The sequence below is a fragment of the Bos indicus x Bos taurus genome, chromosome 13 (assembly GCF_003369695.1).
Source record: "Bos indicus x Bos taurus breed Angus x Brahman F1 hybrid chromosome 13, Bos_hybrid_MaternalHap_v2.0, whole genome shotgun sequence".
In the NCBI taxonomy this organism is placed as follows: Eukaryota; Metazoa; Chordata; class Mammalia; order Artiodactyla; family Bovidae; genus Bos; species Bos indicus x Bos taurus.
The window spans coordinates 73411127-73438267 of record NC_040088.1 but is presented as its reverse complement, the minus strand read 5'-3'; the positions used below and the strand labels follow the sequence as shown (position 1 = coordinate 73438267).

Genomic DNA, 27141 nt, shown 5'->3' with positions numbered 1-27141 from the left:
CCCTCAGTGGAGGAAAATACAAGAAAAGACCCTGGTCTGACAAGCCAATGGAGAAACAAGTTACCCAACCAAGAGTGTTTCCTCTGTGCCACTGCCAGCACAGTCCATAAACAGGAAGGGTTCCTAACACACTGGGAAGTACTCAGGTTCACTTCCAAACCCCCTCTCTGATTCTGATTATATAATTCAGCCTCTTAAATGCAGACCAAGAAAAAGGATACTGTTACAAATGAAAAACTGGGCAGAGGGTTTCTACCACAGCTACACACATTCAAATAAAGTCAGAGCAGTTTGCAACCGGCAGGATTCTGTTTAATTTTTAAGTCATATAATAGCTTGCCTTGCCTATTAGCCATTAATCTCACTGGGACTTCGAAATTCTAATTATGCAACTAAACATTAAGAAAATTTAATCACACAAGCATGCCGTAATTTAAGGCGACCCTATCAATCTGAAAAGTCATTACCTACCTCGTATTTTAGCTTCCGTTGAATGGTGCCATTGTGAAGTTTCTCATTATCCTGAAATGAAAATAAAAGGCCTCTATATTAAATTACAGCATGTTCACATAGAGGGAAAAAAACTGATTTGATTAGAATATTTATGAGAACAAAATTCTAAAGAAACATACTTGTCATTCAACAATGACCTTTCTTGAGAGTTTATATTTCCAAGGTAAACGTGACTGTATGGATCCGTCTGCCTATAAATGGAACTGAACCATTTATTCCTAACCTTAAAAATCACAGCATAACATTAAAGGTAAGATTTCCTTAGGATACTCCTTAATTTGTAGGATAGGAAGGAAATGACTTCATTTTGATAAAAATCAACAAGTCACAAGTATGTATCTTCTCAAAGGCAAAACTGTATGCTTACTTGGGATAATTTAGCAAGTGGTTTAAATATTTACGAAATTGATTATATTTTTGGAGAGATCAGAAAGGTGTTATGTGTAGAATTTTTGTAAACTGAGGTAAATGAAACATTTTAGGAAACTTCATATTCACTTATGAATTCCCCCTGTAAGTTCAAAGTGTTCAAATAAAGTTACTCCTGAAATAAGACTATCTGTAGACAAGCCCCACCCAAGTAATATTATTTGAGAACACTTTATATCTCAATTTTCTCACTGAAAAACTGTAAATAAAAGATCACCACCCCCAGCTCCTTAATGGAAAGTCATCTTGAAAACGCCTGCCCGGATGGCCAGCTCCTTCCCTCACCTTCACGGTGTCCGCAGGTTCACGGCAGCCATCACCGACCACGCAGTGCAGACCCTGAAGACGCCTCTGGACCTCCTCTTCAATGTACGCACTGATCCTGAAAGCCAAGGAGATGGGAGTCCATGATCCCGTCTAACCACACAGCGCATCTGAGATCCTGCTTACCACACCCTTGGCAACCAGAAGCCTTCTTGTCCTAAATGCTAAACACAGTTAACTCAGGGCCTCCAACCTTTGCCTCCTTTCTAAGAAATGTGACATCACGTGTTCACTATCTAGGATTTTCTTCCAACAAGAGAGGCCTGGACACATTACCGAATCCTGGGAACAGAAGGGAGACTCAGTTATCCCATCCAAATTCCCGCTGATGTCCCAGGCAGAACTCCTGCTGCGGGCCAAGGGAGAGAGTCAGAGACCCTCCATGGTCTCAGGACTGAGACCCCTCTGAGACCCAGCACTTCACTCACCAAGCCTTGGCTTCCTCACACAGATACTGGTGATAATTATTTGTCACAAAACACAAAGTCATTTCAGAGGATTAAAAGGAAAGACAAAGAGGCGGGTGCAGCCTCCACAGATCTCCCCACTGGATGGCACGCTGTCTCACCTCATTCCTTCTCTGTCTGTTCGCTGCACCTGGCCGTGAGACACTGCGTTTTACAGGTCTCTACCTTCCAAAACGCCCGGCGAAGGGCCAAGACAGTGGACGCCAGAAACAGCTGACTTTTGAGGCAGCTGTCAACCAAATATCTGGCACGCCATACAATACATAGGGGAAATTATATAAAGTGCAGCCATCCACCCAGAAGAACCAGGGAGAACAGAGGATTTTGGGTCCATCAAAATCTTTCCAGTGACTCAGGCCACCCAAAGGCAAGGCTTTCTCAGTTCTAGGCTCCCAGCCCTGGGTCTACAAACACTGAATTACACAGATTGTTTTACATGAACTGTTTTGCGTGTTTACATCTTAGCACACTAAAAATTAAAAATCTGGTTTCATCTAAGTCTACACATAATTCTAAAAACATTTCTGTACTACTGACCATGGCTAAACGACTTTCTGATATGCTGGGTAAAGAGAGTAATATTATAGGTAAGATAGCCCAAAAGAATGGTGCAAGGGTAATAGAATACAGTATTTACATTTCAGTATTTCAGTAAAGAAAATCATATGCAACTGACTATGAGCCAAGGCCTCCTATAAACAAATTCTCTCTCTGAACCTTCACTTAAATTTTAAGTGCCACAGAGGAAGACAACCTAGGTTTAAAGGCCCTCAGAGGTTTGTGCCATCTGAGTATATTTTGATATGTGAATAGCTCTCTGCTAGTACCCAGGGCTCTGGACAGCCCAGCTTGAAATGAATAGGTCGATTAGCTGAAGGCTCCAAGCCACAGATCAATTCATGATGCCACCCAAGTCGAAAATCATTTTTCTATAGTAACATCAGATACGCATGCGTGCTATTCATGGTCATTCTGAATATATGGTACGGTCTCTGCGGTATCTATTTGTAACCAATGACGTCTGTAAACTATCTGTCAGCACAAGGTCCTTCTTGGTACAATCCAATTAACTCTACTTTGCTCCTCTCGACCTGGCCTGGCATCACTCCTTTCTGGTTCTCCGAAACCTTTTTTCTTTAAACATTTATTTATTTGGTTGCACTGGGTCTTCCTTGTGGCCTGTGGGATCTTCCTGGCATCATTCGGGATTTTCACTGTGGCACACAGATTTCCCAGCTGTGGCATGCGGGCTCAGTTGCTCCATGGCACGTGAGATCTTAGTTCCCCAACCATGGAGTGAACAAACGTCCCCTGCGTTGCAAGGCAGATTCTTAACCATTGGCCCACCAGGAATGTTCCTCCCTGAACCTTTTAACAATTCTACCTTCTTACACAAACTACTTGCACCAGCATTCTTGATTTGACTGGCCGAGTATCTTGTCTTGAGCCCTATAAAGGACATCTCACCCTACCAGGGGCCAGGCAGCAGCTGATCAAGACAAATATGTCTTGGGGACAAGTGCTGTTCATAATCTTGTATAGAGCCCTTCATATGCAAACTGGCCAATACAGGGTTCCCTGAGTCATCAAATCACGTCAGAAATAGGCCTGGCATCAGTGTGCTGTCCAGTACCTCTCATCCATCAGAGGGACTGGGTGAGATTTTTCTGCACTGGATGGGAAGCTGGAAGCAGCAGGCTTTCCCTCTAAGGTCCCACGATGCCCTTTTTGAACACCATCGACCTCACAGATCTTCAGCTTCAACTGCTGGATTTCATGTTCTAACCTACAAAGATGGAAGTTATGTGAATTCACACATTAACAGTGTCTCCTGAGCTTCTTCCCTAGAAACCACAGGAGATCCAGACAAAAACTGCCCAAGGAGCTTTACCTTCTGGTAGAAAAGGTTATTGCAGACCTGTAAGACAATGTATAAGGTGGTAACAAGCCACAGAGAGTTTCAGGACAAACGCCACAGACATCCAGGAGTTAGAGAGAGTTCGACATCAAGGGCAAAGGTATTCCCACTGTGTCCAGTAAATCCTCAGAGGTACAAGTGCAGAATTCTGAGACCCAACCCTGGCTTCAACAAAATTGTTGGTTGTGGACTACACATCATAACCCAACAAGGATGTCTATTTGACAAAAGAGATTTTTGTTTTAAAGAATCTTTTAAAACCGCCAATCTAAGAGAACCTTCAAGGTCAAGGCAGTTCTAAATTGAGTCCACACAGGCCAGTGGGAATTTGGCATTTGGAGATGACAGTGAACGGTATTCCAGGTGCAGAAACAAAGGGACTAAGCCACGAAAACCAGGAATCTGTGCTGGCTAAGGCAGAGGGTGTGGAAAAGGGAAATAGGTGAGAGAGACCTAGGAAAACACGCTGAGTATCTACAGAACTTAATATAAACCATAAGCTCTGGAACCAAACATTTATTTCCAAAGGCCAACGATACAGCTAACGTAAGGTCAACAATGTATGAGGCTGGGCTCCACTGGCCCAGGCGTGACTGAATTCAGGCCCATCAGGCTAAAGAGCCAAGCTTGCCAGTCATCATGTCCTAAGGAACACTAGCCCACTCACTGTTACGAGACTTGGATCTCAGCTGGTGTCGAGATGCAACCCTGCCACTTTCCAAGTGCCTGACGCTTGTCCCGTCGTTATATAACCATAGAGGGGGAAAGAAGAAAACGGATTAAACCTAGCTCATAAAGCAAGCTGGCAGAGAAAGACAAACGCAGTACAGTGTTGGTGCAATCTGGCTCCATGTGAATCTGGTATTTTGCACTTTGGAAATTCACAAGTGGTCAGGTCAGGGTGCACGGCAGGCCCTGGCTCAGTTGGGAGAGCCTAGAGAAATAATTAAGACACAAAACCAAGACCCCCCAGAAAGCTACAGGACTGTCACAGCAAAGTGCTGAGAATCTGCCCACCTCAATCAGGGATTTGCAAAATCTGCTCCATCAAAACACATGAAGCTAAAAGCCTCCAGAGAAATGCTGACATTGGGAAATCACTAAAGTGTATCCGCTAGAATCTGGTATTAATAGTAAATGGCCAGGGAGCGAGGCTGGCTGGCAGAAGCCAGGGACGGCAGGCTCCAAGCCTCACTGCATTCTCGCTGGGAAGCGCAGGGCACAAACTGAGAGCACGCCTCCTCTGCTTTGCCTTTCCTGGGGCTGGAGCTTTGTCCAGCAATTTCATTTACATAACATACTTACACTCATTTTCTTAAACCTCAGACCTATTTCTCTGAAGTCACAGCTTTTGTGGGTTTTGATTGTTTCATCTGTCACTGTTGTGCCTGAGGGAATCACCGGGGAGCTTGGTAAAGAGAATGCTTTAAGCAGATGGTTTGAAAGGAGGCTGTCCTGACCCTGATGGTGGCTCCAGCAACAACTCATGGTAGGTCTTGCCTTGTCACCAGGATGGATTTCAAGCCTCTGCCCGTGTCAAGCTGGGCTCCAAGAAGCCAGCAGGTGGCTTCCACTGCAGCCCCTAGGAAGGGGTGGGAGGCAGGGGGAGGACTTCAGGGAGGTAGGGAGCCTTCCAGCCCCCTGTACCGGGGCTTCAGTTAAGATCCCAATAGACCAAAGGGTCTGGAATAACTAAAGAAAAAGGGCCATGTCTTCCTCCTAAGGGTAAGGACAAACACTGCGGCTCCAAGATGGAAGAGCCTATCCATGGCAAGCAGGGCAGGGGACGAAGCCCCCTTGCAGAACACCACATCTGGAGACATGGGCAAACCAGTTGGCTGCCAGTCTCGCTGAGAGTCTTGGCATCACACCTACAGGGTTAGCAGAAAAAGCACCCTCCAGTGTGCGCATTTGTTTTGAGGCTCTACCTCTAGGAAGCATGGCAATAGTTAAGAGGTGGTGGAAGAGAAACACTCCTTTACCATGAAAATAGCGCTGGCTCCTAGTTCACAACCTCCAAAGAAGTATCAGTAAATCATCGCCAAATGAGCCTGGAGAGACCTGTGTTCAGAACATCTGGAGAGCTTTATTTTTAAATTGAGAATCCTGAAATCTCCCATCAAACACTAAGAACCCCCGGGGAGCGGACGGTGGTGGGGGTGGGGGGCGGTTTCTTTTCAATTCGCTGCCAGGTGTGGAAATCGGTGTCTACACAACCTGTGAACTCAGGAGCGATCCTTCACCAGAGTAAGTGCTGCTCCTCCTCACGGAGATGTTGAGGTGTGGGCAGGAGGGAGCGGGGGTGTAGAGATCAAGAAAAAAGAACGGGGGAGGGCGGGGAAATCGGACGGGAAGCCTTTTCAGTATTCCATGTTTATTAAAATATTATACACACGATCAGAGGTCACTGAGGTAACAGACCAGGACTTGGTTTTTGTGTTTTTTTTCAACTTTAGGATGGTGATTCTAAAACTAGGATTCTAAGGAAAAAGAAAATGAGGCTTAGCCATCAACTGATGCATCAGTCAGAGATACAGCACTCAAGGGGAGAAACCAACCCATCAACCTAACGCCCGGGGGCCTGGAAGGCATGGCAGGCGCCCCCTGGGCTGCGCTCACCTCTCCCGGTCCTTCTCCAGGGCTTCCTGCCCGGCCTGCTCGCCGCCAGCGGCCCGCGCGCAGCGCCTCTGCAGCGCGGAGTGCCTCCTCTCCAGCCGGGCCACCGCACGCTCCAGCGCCTCGCGCTGCTGCTGCTCTCGGGACTCCAGGATCTCCTTCTCCTTCCGCCTCACCTTCTCCTCTTGCCGGGCCACGTTGGCCGTGAACTCGAAGGTGGCCTGCAGCTTCTGCAGCTGGCTGGCGCTGGCCTGGTACTGCGCGAGCTGCTCTTCCTTTTCTTCCATCTCTTTCTCCACTAGGTAGAGAGTGTTGTCCAGGTCGAGAGGACCTCGATCAAGGATCTCACGGACTCTCTGCTTCTCCTCCGACAGCCTGGGCAAATGCTGCTGCAGGAGGTCCTGGAGCTGACGCTTCTTACACTGCAGCCTGCCCTCCGCCGGCTGCATCCCCTCCACGGCTCCGGCCGCCCAGAGGACGTCCGCGCCGCCCTCCTCCTCCTTTTCCGACCCCCTCAATTCTTCCTGGCTGCCAGATGGTAAGCGCTCGCGGAGGAATTCCCGGTCCTCCTCCACCTCCCGTTTCAGGAGGTCCTTCTGCTGCAACAGGTCCTTCTCCATGTTGGCCAGCGTGGCCAGCTGCCTTCGCTTGAACTCTAAGAACCGCAGCTGCGCCTGCTCGAGCTCCGGGCTGTCGCCACCCGCCTCGGCCCCGGCCTCCCTGGCTTGCAGGAGGGCGGTGCGGATGCCCTCCAGGTGCCGGCGCTCCTCGGCTGCGCGCTGCGCCTCTCCGCGCTGTGGCGGCTGCAGCAGCTGCTGCTTCGCGCGGAGCTGCGCCTCCAGCTGTGCCACTCGCAGGACCTGCTCCCGCTCCTGCTCCTCCAGCCGCTGCTTCTCCTGCTCCAGCTTGGCGTACTGCTCCTCCTTTTCCCTCTTGAGTCGCTCCAGCTCCTGAAATATCTGAACCTTCTCGGCCTTCTCGTGGCTGTTGAGTTCCTGCAGGCGCTGGAGCTCCTCCTGGACACGCAGGAAGCGTTCCTCCTCCTGCTTTTTCTTCTGAAGCTCCGTCTCCTGCTGCTCCCGCTGCCTTGCCTCCTCGAAGCGCTCCTTCTCGGCCAGCAGGTCCTTGAGGGTGCTCTCTAGGTGCGAGCTGCGCCGTTTGAGGCTCTCCTCCTGCTTGCGGATCTGCCGCTGTGCCATCTCCGTCTCCTGGCGCTGCGTCTCCACCTCCTGCTGCATCCGCTCCAGCGCCGCCTTGTCGGACTTCTGCTTCTCCTCCATCTCTTCTATGAGTTTTCTGAAACGCAAAGCGGTGACCGATCGTTATTTGATCACTAGCTTCACATGCTGCTCTGACTTCTCCCTGAACTGATACGTCCTGGAAATGGCCTTAAAACACTGCACACCCTTCACTAAAATTAAAAATAAAAAGAGAGAACAACATTTTCCTTTTAATATCCAGTGGCCTGCTGTTTTATTTTTTTACTCTGTAACTGTCCAACATATCATTTGCCTAATCTTCTCGAGTAGCCTCTGATATCATTTCTTTGTAGTGCCTATAAGCATAATGTGTTATGCATGATATAATTTTAAAAGACCCCTGGGCTCAAAGAGAAAGAGCCGTGCCCAATTTAAATTTAAATGTGAATAATTCTGTTCAGCCCAGTGGCTAAAACTCAGTGGAAATTCGGTGACAAAATGATATTAAATAAAAATGCTTATGCTGTCCTCAACTCATCAGGGTCAAATATCAAAGTCAAGATAATCAACATTTCATTGTTCCAGGTCAAATAACTACATGCTGTTGAGCATTTAATCACTAGTTTAGGACAAATGGCAATCATCAAGTGACCCAAAATATTAGTTTATTAATGTATAACATTGAAAATAATGGCAATCTCCATTAGAATACTTAAATGCATGATTCCAGGGGCTATGTGTCATGTGTCTGAGAGAGCAAAGGGTGCCCACTGGGTGCTAACTCAGTGTTTCAAGGTTGGGAGGGATGGCCTCTAGAGCAAGAGTGTGGGTGCAAGGTCTCTCTCCTGACCCACCCAAGCCCTATCTTACATGATGCTGGGAGCTAAACCAATTCATCTGTAACCTCCAGACTCCACGTTCTAGGAAATAAATATCCAGGGTACAGATTTTTCTGTGGCCTTACTTTCTATGCTAGTATCTGTTGTTGGTTCATGTCTTGGCTTGTTATATAGAACAGGAAAAAAAATACAGCTTTTTCAAAGAATTATATTCAGAACATATTAAAAAACCCTCTCCAAATCAATTAAATAACCACACACACACCTGCACACATGTGCATGCACACACAGACACACCCCAAAAGAAAAGGGAGCTGAGAACATGCAGAGGTGGAGAAGAGAAGGTTATACAAATGGCCAATCACCGTTAAAGAAAGATGTTTAAAAAGTGAGAAGGCATAAGAAGGGGAATTGCCATTCTTTTGGCTTTTTTAAAACTCAGAGGATATTATTAAGGAAGATATACTTTTTAGTTAAATTTGAATACATCTATTATTTGGTGTATTACATTTAATGAGTGTAGTAAATTTGCCTACTGACTCTATTCCCTCTCACAAGTATTTGAAGATGAACTATTTTTAAAAATTCAAACACTGAGACTGTCCTGGTGGTCAGATTCTGCACATCCAATGCAGGGGACATAGGTTCATTCCCTGGTCTGGGAAGTAAGATCCCATGTACCGAGTGGCACGGCCAAAAAAAGAAAAAATAGTAATTAAAAACAATTAAAAATTCAAACATGAAGTAAAATTAACCAGCTAAAGAAAAATGAGTTATAGTCATCAGATGTGTAAATGGATGGACACTGAGCCAGAGGGGAAGGACACAGACACAGGTGAAGTCAGTCTAGGACACCAATACAGGCACCCACCCTTGTGTGGTGTTAATAAGACTCCATATCACGTGACTTACCTTTTACTTTCTAATTTCTCAAGCTCTTCACGCTGCTGCCGCTCAAATTCAAGTCTAATAAAATCAAATGAAAAACAAGTTACTTTTCTGAAAGTGCTTTTTCACTCTTTATTTCTCTCCAAAGAGCATCAGTTTGTCAAGCACAATGTTTAATCATTGTGGATTAGCAAGTTTAAAACGTATTCTCTGCTCTATAACTAGGATTAGCAATTAGACATACTTTGAGGTGCTTGAATTCAGGCCAAGAAGGAACATACTTTACTTGAAGAAAAGGAAACAAAAGACACTATATTAAAGTCCATATAGTGGAAACACTTCCACTGTATGGAAGAAGCAGAGTTAAAGACGACTTCTAAATGAGAAGCATGCTGACTCCATGCAGTTTAGTCACAGATTAGTACAAAAAAATGAAGAATCTCTACCTTAGACAAATGGGTCCTTTTATAGGGAAAAAACTGCCAGGGAGGTAGAGAGAGAAAGCACAGACATCAATTAAGAAGAGAATTAACTGGGGAAACACCACAAGAAAAGCAGTAAGATACTTAACAGCCAACTGTCATGCACAAATTGAAATGTCTTTTCATACACATCACATTTCCCAACTACTTCTTCAAGCAAATACTCCAGAGTTGGCTGTTAGGTTTTGCATACTTCCCAGAATAATTACAGTGCTAATAATAACTGAGTGCCAATAATAACTGCCCACAAAAGTAAAATTTATACTTTTACTACTTTATAGATGGTTCTACTGTATACAGGAGGATCTTGAGAAACCTACAATCAGTAATTATATGATACAGCAGCTCCTGGGGGCTACAGAGATGATGAACAGACTGACCACAGTGGTAGCAAAATAAAGGGGGCTAGGTCACTGGGCAATTTAAAACTCATTAAAATATGGATAACAGAAGTTGATTTCTTCTCAAATACTAGCTTGAATTACTTCAAGGTTGCACTATACCTTTTAAACAGTATGAACCGCAACTGTTAAACTTTTCTTGTTGTGGGGGATGGCAGATACAGCCAAAAAACCACACTATGGAAAAATTCATTGTCAACTATTTTCCTTGGATAACATGCAAATCCAGGTTGGCAACCGTTACCTTTACGATGAGCTAATGAAATTTCAAACAGATCTGTCACCAAATGAATTTGGGTTACAACTGAGAGTAAGATGTCTCGGGGCAGTGGTTGGGGGGGTGGGGGGTTTGGAGCAGAACTGAGTGCTGTGCTGAGCGGTTTACACATTTGCTTACTCTGCTGCTGCTGCTGCATCGCTTCAGTTGTGTCCGACTCTGTGCGACCCCACAGACAGCAGCCCACCAGGCTCCCCGTCCCTGGGATTCTCCAGGCAAGAAAACTGGAGTGGGTTGCCATTTCCTTCCCCAATGCATGAAAGTGAAAAGTGAAAGTGAAGTCGCTTAGTCATGTCCAACTCTAGCGATCCCATGGACTGCAGCCTACCAGGCTCCTCTGCCCATGGGATTTTCCAGGCAAGAGTACTGGAGTGCGGTGCCATTGCCTTCTCCTTGCTTACTCTGCCTTCCAGCAAATCCTGAAGACAGCACACAGCATAAACCCATTAACATATCAGGAGCCCAGAGCTCAGAGATAGGAAAGAACTTGTCCAAGATCATGAGGGTAAGACACGGAGGAACCAGGACTTGAATCCACAACAGTCTGCTTCCAAAACATGATAATTCATTCACTTTATGAGCAATGCTTCCAGTTTATGATGCATAAAATGGAAGCATTAATAAAAAATTAATAAAAATATTAAATCTTTTATTGAAACTTATCATTTAGGGTTATATTTATTTTTCTGTCAAATGAAAATGATCTGTAGGTTATAGCTACTGTCATCCATGAAAAGTCAATCATAAATCTATATGAAGAGTATCTGCCAATTTCCAAGCCTTATCTACATGCCATTACACTAAGTAGATGCAGGGCTTCATTAAAGTTCATATATGATCATTCTCTTTATATAATGGTGAACAGATCCTTGGGAATGATTCCTAGTATGAGACTTCAGTACAGTTTAGCCTTCTTAGAGGTAGAGTAAAAAAAAAAAAAAAATCACTGGCTAAAACACTTTCAAAACCTGAGGATTTTCCTTGAATTGTCTTTATTCTCAATTTTTATTTTCTGTGAACACTGGCTCAATGTGACCATCAGCAGACAACATGGCTCTCCCCTGACAGTGTCACAAAAGAACGTCATAAGCCAAATGCTGCTCTGAAAGGTTCGAATGAAAACCTATCACAGGACTTAGGAACTTCCCTGGAGTTTCAGAGGTTAAGAGCCTGTCCTTACAGTGCAGGGGGCATGGGTTTGATCCCTGGTTGCTGAACTAAGATTGCACGTGCCCTGCGGTGCAGGAAAAAACACCACCATCCAACAACAAACCCCTCTCGCAGGACAGTTCACAACTCGAAGGTGCTGGCAGGCACTGAGCATGCAGTGCCCTCACTTTGCCCTCTAACCTCTGCAGGTCTCACCCTCACTTTATGAGCCAGGAAACTGAGGCCTGGAGCATGCAATTAGCAGAGGGAGGCCCTGAACCAATTTGGTACTCTACAACTGCTGGTAACTGCGGGTCTCCAAGGGTCCTAACATGTGAGTTTTGGTATCTTCTTCTTCAGGCTGACACTCAGCACCTATGTGTTTTACTGAGCCCAGTGCCAGGTGCTGCGCAAGGCACAGGGGATACAGTGTCTCAGAAGGAAGCTGTGGCCCCTGCCCTCGCGGTGCTTCCAGTCTGTAAGTGACAATGGGGTAAAAACAGGAAGTTCTCCCAGTGAGTCGTGAGCCAGAGTGAGGAAGGACAGGGTCACACGTAGCAGGTGCAGATCTCAGAATTTGGCAGGAGGAGAATCAAGCCAAGACTCTCCAGGGAGCTTCCACCTAGGCTATGACAGTCTTCCTTGAGACAATGAAGAAACTCAGGAAAAGCTTCATAAAGCCATGTCTTGGCTTCCTGGGTTGGGGGAGGGGTGCGGGGAGCATGTAGAGGGTGGCAAGATCCAAAGTTCAATGGGACTACAGAAGCTACAGGGTGTGGGGCCTTAGAAGTTATATTGAGCACTCTGAACTTGACCCTAAAGACGGTGGCAGAAAAGTATTTTGGAACAGGGTTGTTGGAGAGCCCACAGACAACAGGTGAGAGGAGAAGCCAAGAAATAGATCAGGAGGCCAGTGTCATCATGGATACAAGAGATGACAGAGGCAGGACCCAACATAACTGGGATAAAGGAGCGCTGGTATCTTCTGATGTGCAGTCGTCAAGGTGACAGCACCTGGCAATGGGCTGCACTGTGTCGGGAGCTGTGTTGGGAAAGAAAGAATCAAAGACGGTTCCTAGCAGAGTCACACAGTGGGTGGGTAGGCAGAGCATTACAGCCAGGAGACTGCACTCAAAGGTTAGTTGGTCTAAATACAAAGGCTAGTGGTCCTGAGGCTAAGCATGAGTTATTTAACCTTGGATGCTTAATTTTCACAGACTTAGAAGAAAATAACAGGCGTCCCCTCAAAGGAGACAAACACCCATCCCATCAAAGAAGACAGTTCGTATGAAACATCTGCAGCGTGCCTGCGCATAGTAGGTGCACAAGTCTGCCTCTCGTCTGTGACCTGAGACAAGGAGAAGCCCAGTGGGAAGGGGAGAAGCAGCGGGGGCGGCCGTGGCTGTGCTCACGGTGGTGCAGGTCAGGGGGTGCTCAGCATCCACAGAAGAGTCAGTCCACACCCGTGTCTCTCACCATGGCCCTGAGAGCTAGGTGCCGTCTTTCCCCCGTTTCACACGCGAGAGGTGCCACGTCTCCAGTAAACGGCAGAATCAACCGACTCCAGAGGCCACCCTTTGTCTCTATTCTGCCTTCAAGAAAGGAAGCTCAGTTTTACATGTATTGAATCTAATGGTTCCAGGGTCAACCAAACTGAGCTGTCCGGCAAGCAGGGGGAATACAGAGATCTGGCACTTGGAGCCTTCTCAAGGACGGAGACACAGACCTGAGATTCCCCAGCATCCAGGCGGGCAGGGAGCAGAGGTGGATGGGGTCACCCCGGACACAGGTGTGGAATGAGACGGTGCCCGTGAACTATCTGCAGAGCGCCTGTACACAGTAGGTGCTCAAATGTGCTTCCCCATGTGATCCCCAGAGACAAGAAGGCCCAGTGGTGGCCACGCTCATGGTGGTCTGGAAGACCACAGACAGGGCAGCAACCGGCGGAGAAGGAGGGGCCCTCCAGGCTGAAGATGAGCGGTCAAAGACAGAGAGAGAGAAGATCCCCTTGATAAAAAAAAGATTTCCATTTCCTCGAAATTAAGAGTTAAATAGATAAAGATGCTCAGTCTTAAACTTCTAAATAGTCTGTGGAGAGAGTCATAATTACAAAGTCAGGAACTATGTTTTAAATATGAGGTGACATCAGCTGTTGCTGGTACTGTTTGGCTTCTATTAAATATTACATATTTACTAATCATACTTCAAAATGCACCTTTTTCCATAATCAATGATAATTATTTCAAAGAGCAAAACCTCAACAGACTGTAAAATATAAATGTGTGTTAATAACAAGGAAAGAGTATCTACTGTAATTGTACTTTAATATGGCTTCATTTTAAATAAGTATAATTCACTATCTTGCTTTACTGGAATTATCTTGGCCCCAAATGCTAATTTCCTAAATGTTATAATTAAAAGGAAAATCACAAAAGGATATAATTTTTGCAGCTGTTCTCAGTGTTTTTAAATGACAGTTGGAAGTACACACACCGTGTTAGGGCCAACAAAAAGGCACAGCATACAATCTGATGAGACATGACCTCTTTTGTGCATTAAAAGACATCTAGCATTTGGAGACATCACTGCACATCTTGCGAATTATATCCCTGTTATTACTGACAATGAAAACACAAGGGGGTGGGAATTTCTCCATTCACACCATTATACTGAAAGTGAGACTGTGATTATCAAAAGAGAAAAAGGAAAAAAAGAAAAATTTTAATGCTTTAAAATCAGTGGTGATGAGTTTGATACCTCTCCTTTCACTTTCTGAAAGGAGGAAAGTGGCCACTGGAGCCCAGTCCACACTTGAGTGGCAGTTGCGGGGGGAAGTGGGCGGGACATGGATGCTGAGCTCAGACCAGGAGGCAGCGCTCACCCCACGAGGGAGACGAGCCGAAGGGAAGGCAGCCCCCACAGGAGGCGCAAGAACAGGCAAGGGAAAAGTTCTTGGTCAGTGGGGAGGCTGGGCTTTTTCCTATGTGGCTTGCAGGTTATCATCAAATGCAGGCATGACCTCACGGGTGGTCAGTCCGTGAAGGTGCCCCGGGCCCTGCACCCATGTGATGCTCTGCTATCATCATCCTGAAATTCTTAATACTACATTTCATTATGCACTGAGCTCTGCACACTATGCAGCTGGTTCTGACCAAGCATGTGTCGTTTTTGAAAGAATCTCTGCTCTGTTGCCGGGATGTTTGGACTCAGTCCAGAGTCTGGTAAGGGATAAATGGAAAGGTGCTGGAAAGAACTAGTGTACAAGGTTCCCTTCTCCTGCATCCTTACAAGGGCCTAGATTTTGACCACAACCACAATGGGTCCTACAGTGGTTTAGCCCAGAACGGCCAATCTTCTCACTACCCTTCCACCTTCGGGAACTCCCTTCCAGCCAGTCTCAAATCACCGTGAAAGTGAAAGTGAAGCCGCTCAGTCATGTTCGACTCTTTGCAACCCCATGGACGTTAGCCTACCAGGTTCCACCGTCCCTGGGATTTTCCCAGCAAGAAAATCACTGTAGAGAAAGCAAATCTCACGGAGATTAGGGGATCTGAAGACTAAAGATAAAGTTTGGATTTGGGTGTGACAGTTTGTGCAGGTCCCATCCAACTATCTCCCTGACCTTGAGAACCTTGTCATTCAAGATGTTCTTTAAAGGCTCAGCAGAAACCAGATGCTTCCCCAAGGGAGGCAAAGGGAAACTCATGAAAGAAGAACCTGGCCATTCTTCCAGACTAGACTCTGCCTCGAGAGGCCCTGCAGTCCTTCCTACGAGCATCAGAAAGCTACTAGCATGCAAACCAGCATGAGAAAGCTACTTGTAGAGACGACTGAAACTGCCACATCAATCAATCACTCCTAGATTCCCCCTTTTCCCCTTCAAATTATGCTATCCTGTAGCACAGTGATTTCATACAACTGTAATTCCAAGAGCTTACATCAATTGCACAATGTGATTTGATCTAGGAAGGTGTGAAATTAAACCCCTTTAAGGTAGACGTCAAAGATTATAATAAAAGTATCCCCAGTACTCTGGGACTGGTTTTCTAATGAACTTTCAAATCCTTGGTCTACAAAGTACTAATAAAGATTTCCCAGAAGCCAGTGTTAAGCCTTCTGTATTGCAAATGGTAAGTGCTCAAAGAAACGAAGATGGCTTTAAAAAAATAGTAAAATTTGATACCATAAGCATTTTGAGTTTCTTCGCAGCTTATTTCTCATAATAGTGCCATAACCTGCTCTAATAAAGACAGCCAGAACCACGTGTTAAACCCAGGAGACCTACCTGATCAAACCTAAGACCACAGGTAATTAGAACAAAATGGGACTTAAGAGACCAAGCCATCAACCTGGCACACACCCCTGCATCCAGCTCCTGTCCTCCTGATACTGTACGGACCAGGAGACTGAGGCCCGGGGAGGCTCAGGGAGATGCCCAAGGGGACCTCCTCTTCACAAAGCCAAGAGAAAAGTCCACCGCTTCCTACTCCTCCTCCATCTCTACCTCATCTCTAGAATTCCGTCTCACCTACTCAACCAAACCACAGCAGCCTGCACCCCAGACACAGCCTCCCAGAGTTAAAGGTGGTCCACAGTTCCAAGATGGACCTCTTCCCGTCAGACACGCCAGAACAGTGCGCCACAAGGCACGTCCCTGCTTTCGTTCAGCCATGCCGGCCACATGCCCAACAAGCCTTTAACAAGCCCCTACTGTGTGCAAGGTAGCGTCTCGGATGTACAGAACGGATAAGTTGCCTTCAGGTCTTAAGAGTGAACTGTAAGGGAAATGGAGTATGTGTGCACATCGATCACACAGAATGTGAGGAGCCCAAAGAGAAAGTCTCATTTTTAACAGGAGTCAGGGTGGAGGGAGGACATTTATAGCTGCAGGGACGGGAGAAGCCTGCACTGTCTATCTAAGCTAGACCTTCACAAATGGACAGAAGGGTGATCACCACGATGTGGGGAGAGGGGAAATCAGGTGGAAGAAAAACAGCAGGAGAGAGACGAAAGAAACAAGCCAGGCTCTGAGCACGAAGCAGAGGGGCCAGTGGTTCATGCATCATTAGCTCACTGGATCAGCACGCCATCCATGTCCCAGGCCCTGAGACTCTGCAGAAGGAACCAAGTCCCTGCTGTTGTAAGCCTTCCATTCTTTTGGAAATGAGGGGAAGGAGGAGGGTGAGTGAAAGTGTTAGTGGCTCAGTTCGACTCCCACAGGCTACAGCCCTCCAGGCTTCTCTGTCCATGGAACTTGCCAGGCAAGAAAACTGGAGTGGGTTGCCATGCCCTCTTCCAGGGGAATCTTCTCAACCCAGGGATCGAACCCAGGCCTCCTGCATTGCAGTGCAGGCAGATTCTTTACCATCTGAGCCACCAGGGAAGCCCCTGGGGCAGGGGCAGGGAGGGTAGCTAACCAACAGTGAGATCTTTATGTAGCAAATGCTGTGAAAAAGACTGAAGTCAGGAAAGGGTGGGGGAAAGCTAAGGGAAGGGCATGACCGTGAGGATGCAGTTGGTGCCACACGTGGGGGAAGCCAGGCCAAAGACCAGAGCACACAACAAGACTAGCGTGGTGAAAGCCGATGGAACCAGGGAGCAGAGACAGAGCGGGAGCAGTTATGGCCCAAAGGGGGCTGGGGCCCAGACCTCCCAGGGCCGTACAGATCTAGAGGACGGACAGAGCCTTGTCCACCAGGGCTCCTAGAGGACAGAGACCACCGAGCCGACTCGGTAACCTGAGAGCCTTCCGCAAGGCACAGAGCAGGTATTCAGCTCTGGGGAGAGCTTTGAAGTCAGTGTCGTGAGACTCAGAGCCTGACGCTAGTTAGACAGAGTGACAGAACGCTTGGGTGAGGAGCAGACGACACCAGCCAGGGCAGAGCTCTCTGTGCCCTAAGAAATGACTCCTCAAGGCGAAAATGATTAACTGCAGCGAACACGGAAAATACAGTAAGGCCCCTCACCATGATCACAACGTCTTGGTAAATGGCCTTCAACACCACAGCTGAACACACACACACACGAGAAACCCTTTCCTCTTCATTCATATCTTGGACAGATCCCCAAATCATGAACTAACACCCTACAACACAGTTTAATATCATGCAACCTTAGAACACAGATGCACCATGATTTACGGGAGCAATCTCCAGACTGCAAATGTACATGGTAGATGATTCTAATTAAACGGTTTGGTGGGATCCACATGGGGTAACCAAGAAAAAGGTTCATTTATGAAAAGAAAAGCTGTGCATATCTGTGGGTACAGAGAAAGAGAGGGCAGAGGAGGGGGTCTGAACATTTGAAAAAGACTTGAAATGCACCACAGCTCCTCTGCCCTGGCAAGACACCCCTGAGGTGAAAAGCTCCAGTCTGCTCTGCACACCTGTGCTCCTTTGACATGGAGTGCCAAGGGACACAATGCCCACGTGCTCAACCAGGCACGGCTTGAAACTCACGGGCCGAGGGAGGTCTTGGCAGCACCTGTGATCTCACGGGGTTTTCCTATCCACCCCAGCCTGCCCCTGCCATCGCCTCTTCTAGGTCTCAAGCTTCCCATTCCTCATTTCTCTCTGACATCTCTCTCTGTCCCTCTGCTTGCTGCTGTAATGTAAGCAGAAGGCACCGTCAAATGGAGAATTCCGGGGTGTGTGGATTTAGCTGATAAAATAGTAAAGCAGGGGACTTCCCTGCCTGCCCAGTGGTTAGGACTCCACACTTTCAGTGTTGGGGGTGCGAGCTGGATCCCTGGTCAGAGAACTAAGATCCCATATGCCACGTGGCAAGGCCAAAAAAGAAAAAAAGAATAGTAAAGCAGGGAAGACTTACAGGAAGATTAGCTGCAATGTAATAAAAAATTTGAGCTTCCTCAGTGGCTCAGAAGTAAAAAATCTGCCTGCAATGCAGGAGACTCAGATTATCCCTGTGTCAGGAAGATCCCCTGGAGGAGGGCATGGCAACCCACTCCTGTATTCTTGCCTGGAGAATCCCAAGGACAGAGGAGCCTGGCGGGCTACAATCCATGGGGTTGCGAAGAGTCAAACATGACTGAAGCGACTGAGCACAACCAGTAATTTATGGGGGCAAAAAGAAGAAACAGTCCCAAAAGTCATCAGTGATGAAGCAAGTTACATTGTGATAGAAACATGGAAGGAAGACAAGTCTTCGGTGGCCTGGGCACAAACTCCCAGGAAAATGGTAAAAGGAAAAGCCAAACATGGAACTCTATGTCAAGTGTGAGCTCAATGTTGTTTTTTAAAAATACTCTTTATAATGCATGATTACAGTACCCAGTGTACAATTAAATATACAGAGTATAAAATATAAGTAAATATTACAAATATAAACCAGTCATTATTTCTTGGTGGAAGGATTGTGAATACTTGTGATTACATTATTCATTTCTGAATGTGTTATTTTTTGTAATAAGCATTTCAATTTATAATGAGACAAACTACCTGTTTCAGACATTTTTCTTAATCTACCCTGATTATAGCAACCGTCTTACTTCCTTTTTGCTCCTACAAATTTCTAGTTCATTTCCACTCATCTCCAGCAACGATGATGACTAACCTCAGTAGATCATAAAATCTGGGGGCTGCTGATGGTGACCATCTGAGGTCACTGATGTGGGACACAGCTTTTCAAGGTTAGCATCATGATCTGGGAGAAAAGAAGGGGGTGGAGGGTCCTCCTTCAGGCACAACAGTTCACACACACACACACACACACAATCAACAATTACTTCTCAAAACACTTACTTAGAAGCAGGAGCGCATTATTAAGAAAAATCAAAACTTTCCACTATATATACTGAAAATATTTTACTAAATACACAAACCAAGAGCCGGCAAAGAGCTGCACCGAGAGAACAGTCTTACCAACTATTTTAAGTGCTACCACAGGACTCCCCTGGTGGTCCAACAGTTAAGAGTCCACCTGCCAAAGCAGGGCACACAGGTTCCACCCCTGCTCTGGGAAGATCCCGTATTAACGTGCAGCAGCTGAGTCTGTGCTCACACACACTGAGCCCTTGCTCCAGAGCTGATGAGGCTCAACTCCTGGGTGTGCACCCCCTAGAGGGCGTGCTCTGAAACAAGAGAAGCGACTCTAAGGAGCAGCCTGTGCACCACAACTAGAGAGGAGCCCCCACTCACCACAGCTAGAGAGAGCCTGAGTGCAGCAACAAAGATCCAGAGCAACCAGAAAGTAATTAATTAAAAAAAAAAAAAACTCACCCCAGTTGTGAACTTGTTCTTTATCTCTGACAGCAATGAAGACCCAGCACAGGCAAAATGATGAAAATAATAATGATGAAAATTTAATGATGAAAATAAATAAATAAGATAAAATGCTCTGAGTGAAGAGCCAGGGAAATGAAATCTGGGCTGGGGTTGGCAGGGCCTCCCTGACCAAGTGACATCTAAGTGACCGGGATCTTATCCTACCACACAGCACAGGGAACTCTGCTCAATGCTACGCGACAGCCGGGCTGGGAGGAAGACTCTGGGGCAGAATGTGTGGCTGATAGTCCCTGAAACTATCACGTGGTTAATCGGCTACATTCCAATATAAAAGTAAAAGTTAAAAAAAAACAAATAAACCGAGATCTTAGAGACGACGTGGGCTTTAGCACATGAAGAGCAAATGGCCATGGGGCCGAGGGGCCGAGAAGAGGAAACAGCACGTTTCCCGCACAGGCCTGGGAGCAACAACAGACATGTAGGTACATTAGGAGCCCACGACAGAATCGGCAGCAAGCTCTCATCAGATGAGCCGGCAAGTTACAGACAGCGTGTGGCAGATAATCAAATTAGTACAAGATGCTGCTTCGGAGGAGAATCACGCTGCTGTGCAGGAGGAAGAGGAATCCACTACCTCCCACCCTCGCCTGTCACTGCCATCCATCACTGCACAGGGCAAGTCCCTTCCGCAGCTACCGCGTAATTCAGCTTCAGATCATACAAGTATATCAATACAACAAGGGAAACAGAAATGCCACCACTGCGCGGACAACGCGAGGCTAAAGGGACCGAATGAAGACAGATGGCGCCTGGAACTCCACCGCTCATGGAAAACAAAGGAGCTCATCATCTTAAGTGGCTCGCGGTGGAGTTACATTCAAGGACAAGAAAGAAAAAGGCTAAGTCAGTACAGACAGACCTCACTTTATCACACTTCCGTAGATACTGTCTTTTTTTTTTCTTAAACAAACTGATGGTTTGTAGCAACCTTACATCGAACAAGTCAACCAGTGCTATTTTCCCAGCAGCGTTTGCTCACTTCATGCCTGTGTCACATTTTAGTAACACATTCCATACCGAAAACGTTCTCATTATTGTATTTGTGATGGTGATCTGATCAGTGATCTTTTGTGTTACTGTTGCAAAGACATTATGACTCACTGAAGGCTAAGATGATGGTTAGCACATTTTAGTAATAAACTTTTAAAATTGAAGTATGTATATTTTTTAGACAGAATCCTACTGCACACTTAACATACAATATAATGGGGTGCATGCATGCTAAGTCACTTCAGTCGTGTTTGACTCTTTGTGACTGTATGGACTATAGCTCGCCAGGTTCCTCTGTCCATGGGACTCCCCAAGAAAGAATACTGGGTTGCCATGCCCTTCTCCAGGGGATCTTTCCAACCCAGAGACTGAAGCTGTGTCTCTTACATCTCCTGCATTGGCAGGCAGGTTCTTTATTGCTAAATATAATGGAGTAACACAGTACAAGGATAATTTTAAAAGGACAGGGAAACCAATCACTTGGTACGACTCTCCATAGGGCAATATTTGCTCTATCACAGTGCTCTGGAACCCAGCCGGCTGTGTCCCAGAGGCCCGCCTGTAACTGATGCTGCTATCTGTTAATGGCAGGAAGAAGTTCACTTCTTTCAGCTGCTTCATCACAAGTTCTCCAAGACGGTGCATCTTGCAAGCTATTTAAGGCGCTCTATGGCAACTGCCAAGTAAGTAAATGGTCCATGAAAAAGTGATACCACTGAGACCAGAGATGGGAAAGGAAGTCAGCCTTGTAGCAAGGCAAACTTCTGAAAAATAGGAAGCCCGATAAAATAAACCAGCAGAGACACAGTACAAAACACAGCTAAAACACAGACTAACTACAACATCACCAGCAACAGAAATATTTCCAACTACATGCGTAAAACTTTCATGCTGAAGGTCAAGCAAGGAAAAAAAGACAAGATAAAACAATGTTTAAAGCCCCAGAGAGTGAGAGGGAACAACAGAGGAAGATGGGGGTGGCGGGACACTGTACGCATGAGCACTGTGGTTGTCCCTCCCAAGCCCCCAGGAAGGACATGATCACACCTGAAGGTGCAGGCCTTCCCAGGGGCATCTCCAGCTATGACCAGCTGTTTCTGAAGTGCCTTCTACATGGGGTATGAATTAAGGGGAAAACCTAGGTCACGTGTATTACATGGCGAGTAAAGTGCTATGCTGGGTGCTGAGTGAACAGATTAGATCCTGCTGACGGGCATCGAGAGGGAAGCTAAGCTCAGCAGACAGAAGAATACACCTTGTTACTGATGTCTCCTAACTCTTTCCCTGGTGTGATGCATTTATCCTTCCCATTGAAAGAAGGTAAGGGGAATGGGAGGGAAGGAGGAAAGAAATGAGGTGGGAGAGTCTAAGGAAGAAACCAGGAAGGGGTTGGAGAGAGGAAGGAAAATGAAACCACTTTCTTTTCCTACAATCAGTGTCTGCTGGTAAGAAGTTTGCACCAGCGTCTGGGTGCCTCCGGCTTTCTGCACTGCAATCTTGAGAACTCTTCATTCAGAATCTAGCTCCTTCTGGCTTTACATTCCAAAATCCCATCCCGACTCTTAACCTGAAAGGAGCAAGAAGGCTGGAGCTAACGACACACAGCATGGAGCTCAGCACAGGACAAACCGGTGCCTGCTGGATCCCTGCTGATGACCAGGATGCTCAGAACATGCGTGCAGAGAGAGCCCCTGCTAGGGGGATTCCCTACACCCTAGTTGTGAAGACAGCCAAGAGCTGCACCCAGAAGGGTGTGCTCATACTGACCAGTCTACACTTCATAAGGATTCCTTTCGAGTTTGCAAGCAAAGGGAAACTCAGACGGTATTGGTAGGAAATGAATAGTGGTAATATGTACAACCATCCTATAGAACAGTTTGTGAATGTATATTAAGAGCCTTCAGATCAGATCAGATCAGTCGCTCAGTCCTGTTCGACTCTTTGCGACCCCATGAATCTCAGCACCCCAGGCCTCCCTGTCCATCACCAACTCCCGGAGTTCACTCGGACTCACATCCATCGAGTCAGTGATGCCATCCAGCCATCTCATCCTCTGTCGGCCCCTTCTCCTCCTGCCCCCAATCCCTCCCAGCATCAGAGTCTTTTCCAATGAGTCAACTCTTCGCATGAGGTGGCCAAAGTACTGGAGTTTCAGCTTTAGCATCATTCCCTCCAAAGAAATCCCAGGGCTGATCTCCTTCAGAATGGACTGGTTGGATCTCCTTGCAGTCCAAGGGACTCTCAAGAGTCTTCCCCAACACCACAGTTCAAAAGCATCAATTCTTTGGTGCTCAGCCTTCTTCACAGTCCAACTCTCACATCCATACATGACCACAGGAAAAACCATAGCCTTGACTAGACGGACCTTTGTTGGCAAAGTAACGTCTCTGCTTTTGAATATGCTACCTAGGTTGGTCATAACTTTCCTTCCAAGGAGTAAGCGTCTTTTAATTTCATGGCTGCAGTCACCATCTGTAGTGATTTTGGAGCCCCCCAAAATAAAGTCTGACACTGTTTCCACTATTTCCCCATCTATTTCCCATGAAGTGGTGGGACCGGATGCCATGATCTTCATTTTCTGAATGTTGAGCTTGAAGCCAACTTTTTCACTCTCCACTTTCACTTTCATCAAGAGGCTTTTTAGTTCCTCTTCACTTTCTGCCATAAGGGTGGTGTCATCTGCATATCTGAGGTTATTGATATTTCTCCCGGCAATCTTGATTCCAGCTTGTGCTTCTTCCAGCCCAGCGTTTCTCATGATGTACTCTGCATATAAGTTAAATAAACAGGGTGACAATATACAGCCTTGACAAATTCCTTTTCCTATTTGGAACCAGTCTGTTGTTCCATGTCCAGTTCTAACTGTTGCTTCCTGACCTGCATACAGATTTCTCAAGAGGCAGATCAGGTAGTCTGGTATTCCCATCTCTTTCAGAATTTTCCACAGTTTCTTGTGATCCACACAATCAAAGGCTTTGGCATAGTCAATAAAGCAGAAATAGATGTTTTTCTGGAACTCTCTTGCTTTTTCGATGATCCAGTGGATGTTGGCAATTTGATCTCTGGTTCCTCTTCCTTTTCTAAAACCAGCTTGAACATCAGGAAGTTCACGGTTCACATATTGCTGAAGCCTGGCTTGGAGAATTTTGAGCATTACTTTACTAGCGTGTGAGATGAGTGCAATTGTGCGGTAGTTTGAGCATTCTTTGGCATTGCCTTTCTTTGGGACTGGAATGAAAACTGACCTTTTCCAGTCTTATGGCCACTGCTGAGTTTTCCAAATTTGCTGGCATATTGAGTGCAGCACTTTCGCAGCATCATCTTTCAGGATTTGGAATAGCTCAACTGGAATTCCATCACCTCCACTAGCTTTGTTCGTAGTGATGCTTTCTAAGGCCCACTTGACTTCACGTTCCAGGATGTCTGGCTCTAGGTCAGTGATTACACCATCGTGATTATCTGGGTCATGATGATCTTTTTTGTACAGTTCTTCTGTGTATAGGATACATTATATATACCCTCTGGCCTGGTAATTCCATTCTACTTTTTTCTCCCTTGAGGAGGCAGTACTCATGGATCAGCACAAAGATTTAGCTACAAATGTGTTCACCCCAATTGCTCATCATAGCACCAAACTACACAACAGAAACACCTACCAACAGAAGATAAGTAAGGTATGGAATGGCCATACAAAGGGATCGCACATGGACTTAAAATGATAGAGGATAACACATATGAAGAGGAAAAGACACGTAAGTGCAAGAAACTCCCACAAGCCCAGTGTGAACCCATCTGGTAAAAGAACACATAAATGTACATAAATATAAAAGTATACATATGTACACATATATGCACATACACACATGGAGAAAGACAGACGTGACTAGACAGTGGGGTAAACAGAAGTACAGACTAGAATATACAGCAACATGTTCACTGCAATGATTTCTTTTTTGCTTGTTTGTGATCTCAAAATTTTCCATAATGAACACATGAAAATAAAAAGGTTAAAAATAATCATCACTCAGGGACTTCCCTGGTAGTCCAGTGGTTAAGACTTCTCTGAAACTGGAGCCTATTATATAGAGTGAAGTAAGCCAGAAAGAAAAACACCAATACAGTATACTAATGCATATATATGGAATTTAGAAAGAAGGTAATGATAACCCTGTATGAGAGACAGCAAAAGAGACACAGATGTATTGAACAGTCTTTTGGACTCTGTGGGAGAGGGCAAGGGTGGGATGATATGGGAGAATGGTATTGAAACATGTATAATATCATATGTGAAACAAATCGCTAGTCCAGGTTCGATGTACGATACAAGGTGCTCGGGGCTGGTGCACTGGGATGACCCAGAGGGATGGTATGGGGAGGTAGGTGGGAGCGGGGTTCAGGATGGGGAACACATGTACACTCATGGCAGATTCAAGTCAATGTGCAGCAAAAGAAATACAATATTGTAAAGTAAAATAAAAAAAAGAAAAAAGAGAGACTTCTCCTGCCAAAGCAGAAAGTGCGGGTTCGATCCCTGGTCAGGGAGCTAACATCCTACATGCCTCGTGGGCAAAATATCAAAACATAATAGAGAAACGATATTGCAACAAATTCAATAAAGACTTTAAAAATGGTCCACATCAAAAAAATTTTTTCAAAAAAATCATCACTCATCTGTCCTCATCCCCTGATGTCAGTGACCTGACTTGAGACCACCTTCAGAGTCAGGGGCCATGCACAGCTCCTGAGCTGGCCTTGACGCCCACCAATCCCATCCCAACACTACACTCCATGAAGCTCCCTGGACCACTTGCCAAACACAGGTGTGATTTTTGACTTTAGGTATTTTCGGTCCAACTGGATTTGAAACCTAGGCATTTTTCCCCTTTAGAATTTAATTATCCACATACAGTATATCCATTCAAACGGGCTCCCCACTGGCTAGTGCTTAAATAAAAATTTGAGCTAATGCACAAATAAAAATTTCTCCTTTCTCCTTTCAAGACTGAAATGAACTTGGAATGCATATAATTTTGCTTTGAGCACTTTCTAAAAGCTGTGAAAGTGCCCATACTCTGCCAAGTTAGTCCCCTGTTTACAGCCTCAGAGTGAGACAGAGGACACCTGAGGAGTGGGCTTGGTTTCTTCTTAAAGACACCGGGCCACTGAGGAGGAATGTTTTCCCTGCAGTGAAACTGTTTCCTGGCAAAGACCCTGGCTGGGCGCTTCTCCAAAGTGGAGCTCCCTCCCAAAGGAAGTCCCTGGGCTGCTTCGCCTCCTCCAAAAGTCCTCTGGCACCAGGCACCACATATGTGTGCACACAAATCCTGGCTTCCAGAAAGCCAGCGATGTGGGCCAGCAGTCAGTTCCCAAACAAGGACCTCGGACACGACATACCCAACGCCATGTGCCCACGTGGGCCAATTAAATGTTCTTGGGTAACAAAGATTCACTTCTTAAAAGTCGAAATCTTACTGTGATGCACAGCATGGGTTTTTGGAGAAAACTTCTCTTTGGAGAATTACTAGGCTGCCTGTTGAGACCAGGTGCTTTGAAGATGAGTTGGGTCTTACTGCATATAATCATTTACAAACCAGATTTAATTCTTCCAGAGAACTCTGCTCTAATAGGCACTGGATGCTAAGTAACAAAACATTTTTAACCTACTGCAATAAACATACTCACATCTACATGATACCGAGGAAACCAAAAGATATATGAATGGGTAACAGTTAAGAAAGTCACAAAATGTGTAAGAAGTACATCTGTGTGCATGACAGCCTCACAAAGATGAGGCCCAGCTACACTGGAGACTCTAAAGTGTGTGCGACCATTTGAAGCACAAGGCCCCTGGACACCCATGAATGGACACACCTGCTGCTGCTGCCAAGTCTCCATCTCAGGAACATCTGTGACGTGCTCACTACATGCAAGATGCTGGAGACTCAAAGATGAGTAAGGCGTGGCTCCTGCTCTCAGGAAGCCTGGTGGGCGAGCAGGCAAAAGCATTAATGACATGAATTTGGGAAAGGCTATGGTGATAAAGGTGTGAGCCAGACACCTGGCAGAGAATGAAGAGGAAGCACTGAGCTCAAACTGGAGACACACAGAATGCCTCTGAGGAGACAACTCCTGTACGCACCCACCTTGGAAGACGAAGAGGACTGGCCATGGGAAGGAGAGTGGGAGGGATTTGTAGACGGTTTCATAGATGGATTTGGCCTGGAGAGAGCTGTGAAAGACGTTCTGTCCACTTAAACCAAACCATAAATTTCAAGGCAGAAAGTGACAGAAGATGATAGTAGGGGACAAATGGGTGGCTGTGTTTGGGGCCTGGAGGGCATTC

The 27141-nt window shown here is 46.1% G+C and overlaps 1 protein-coding gene across 3 annotated transcripts in view; it reads right to left on the bottom strand.

The window, feature by feature from the left end:
• KIF16B (kinesin family member 16B) overlaps positions 1–27141 on the bottom strand; it is a 307139-nt gene that overhangs the window by 93095 nt on the left and 186903 nt on the right. For 2 of the 3 annotated variants that reach the window (XM_027560268.1, XM_027560269.1), the window contains exons 18-22: positions 9218–9271; positions 6271–7563; positions 3367–3519; positions 1228–1324; positions 472–522 (exon numbers count right to left, since the gene is read on the bottom strand). In XM_027560268.1, the coding sequence (XP_027416069.1) occupies positions 472–522; positions 1228–1324; positions 3367–3519; positions 6271–7563; positions 9218–9271 (1648 nt within the window). Of the gene's footprint in view, positions 1–471; positions 523–1227; positions 1325–3366; positions 3520–6270; positions 7564–9217; positions 9272–9639; positions 9673–27141 lie in introns of all 3 variants that reach the window. The other variant, XM_027560267.1, reaches the window with a different exon arrangement.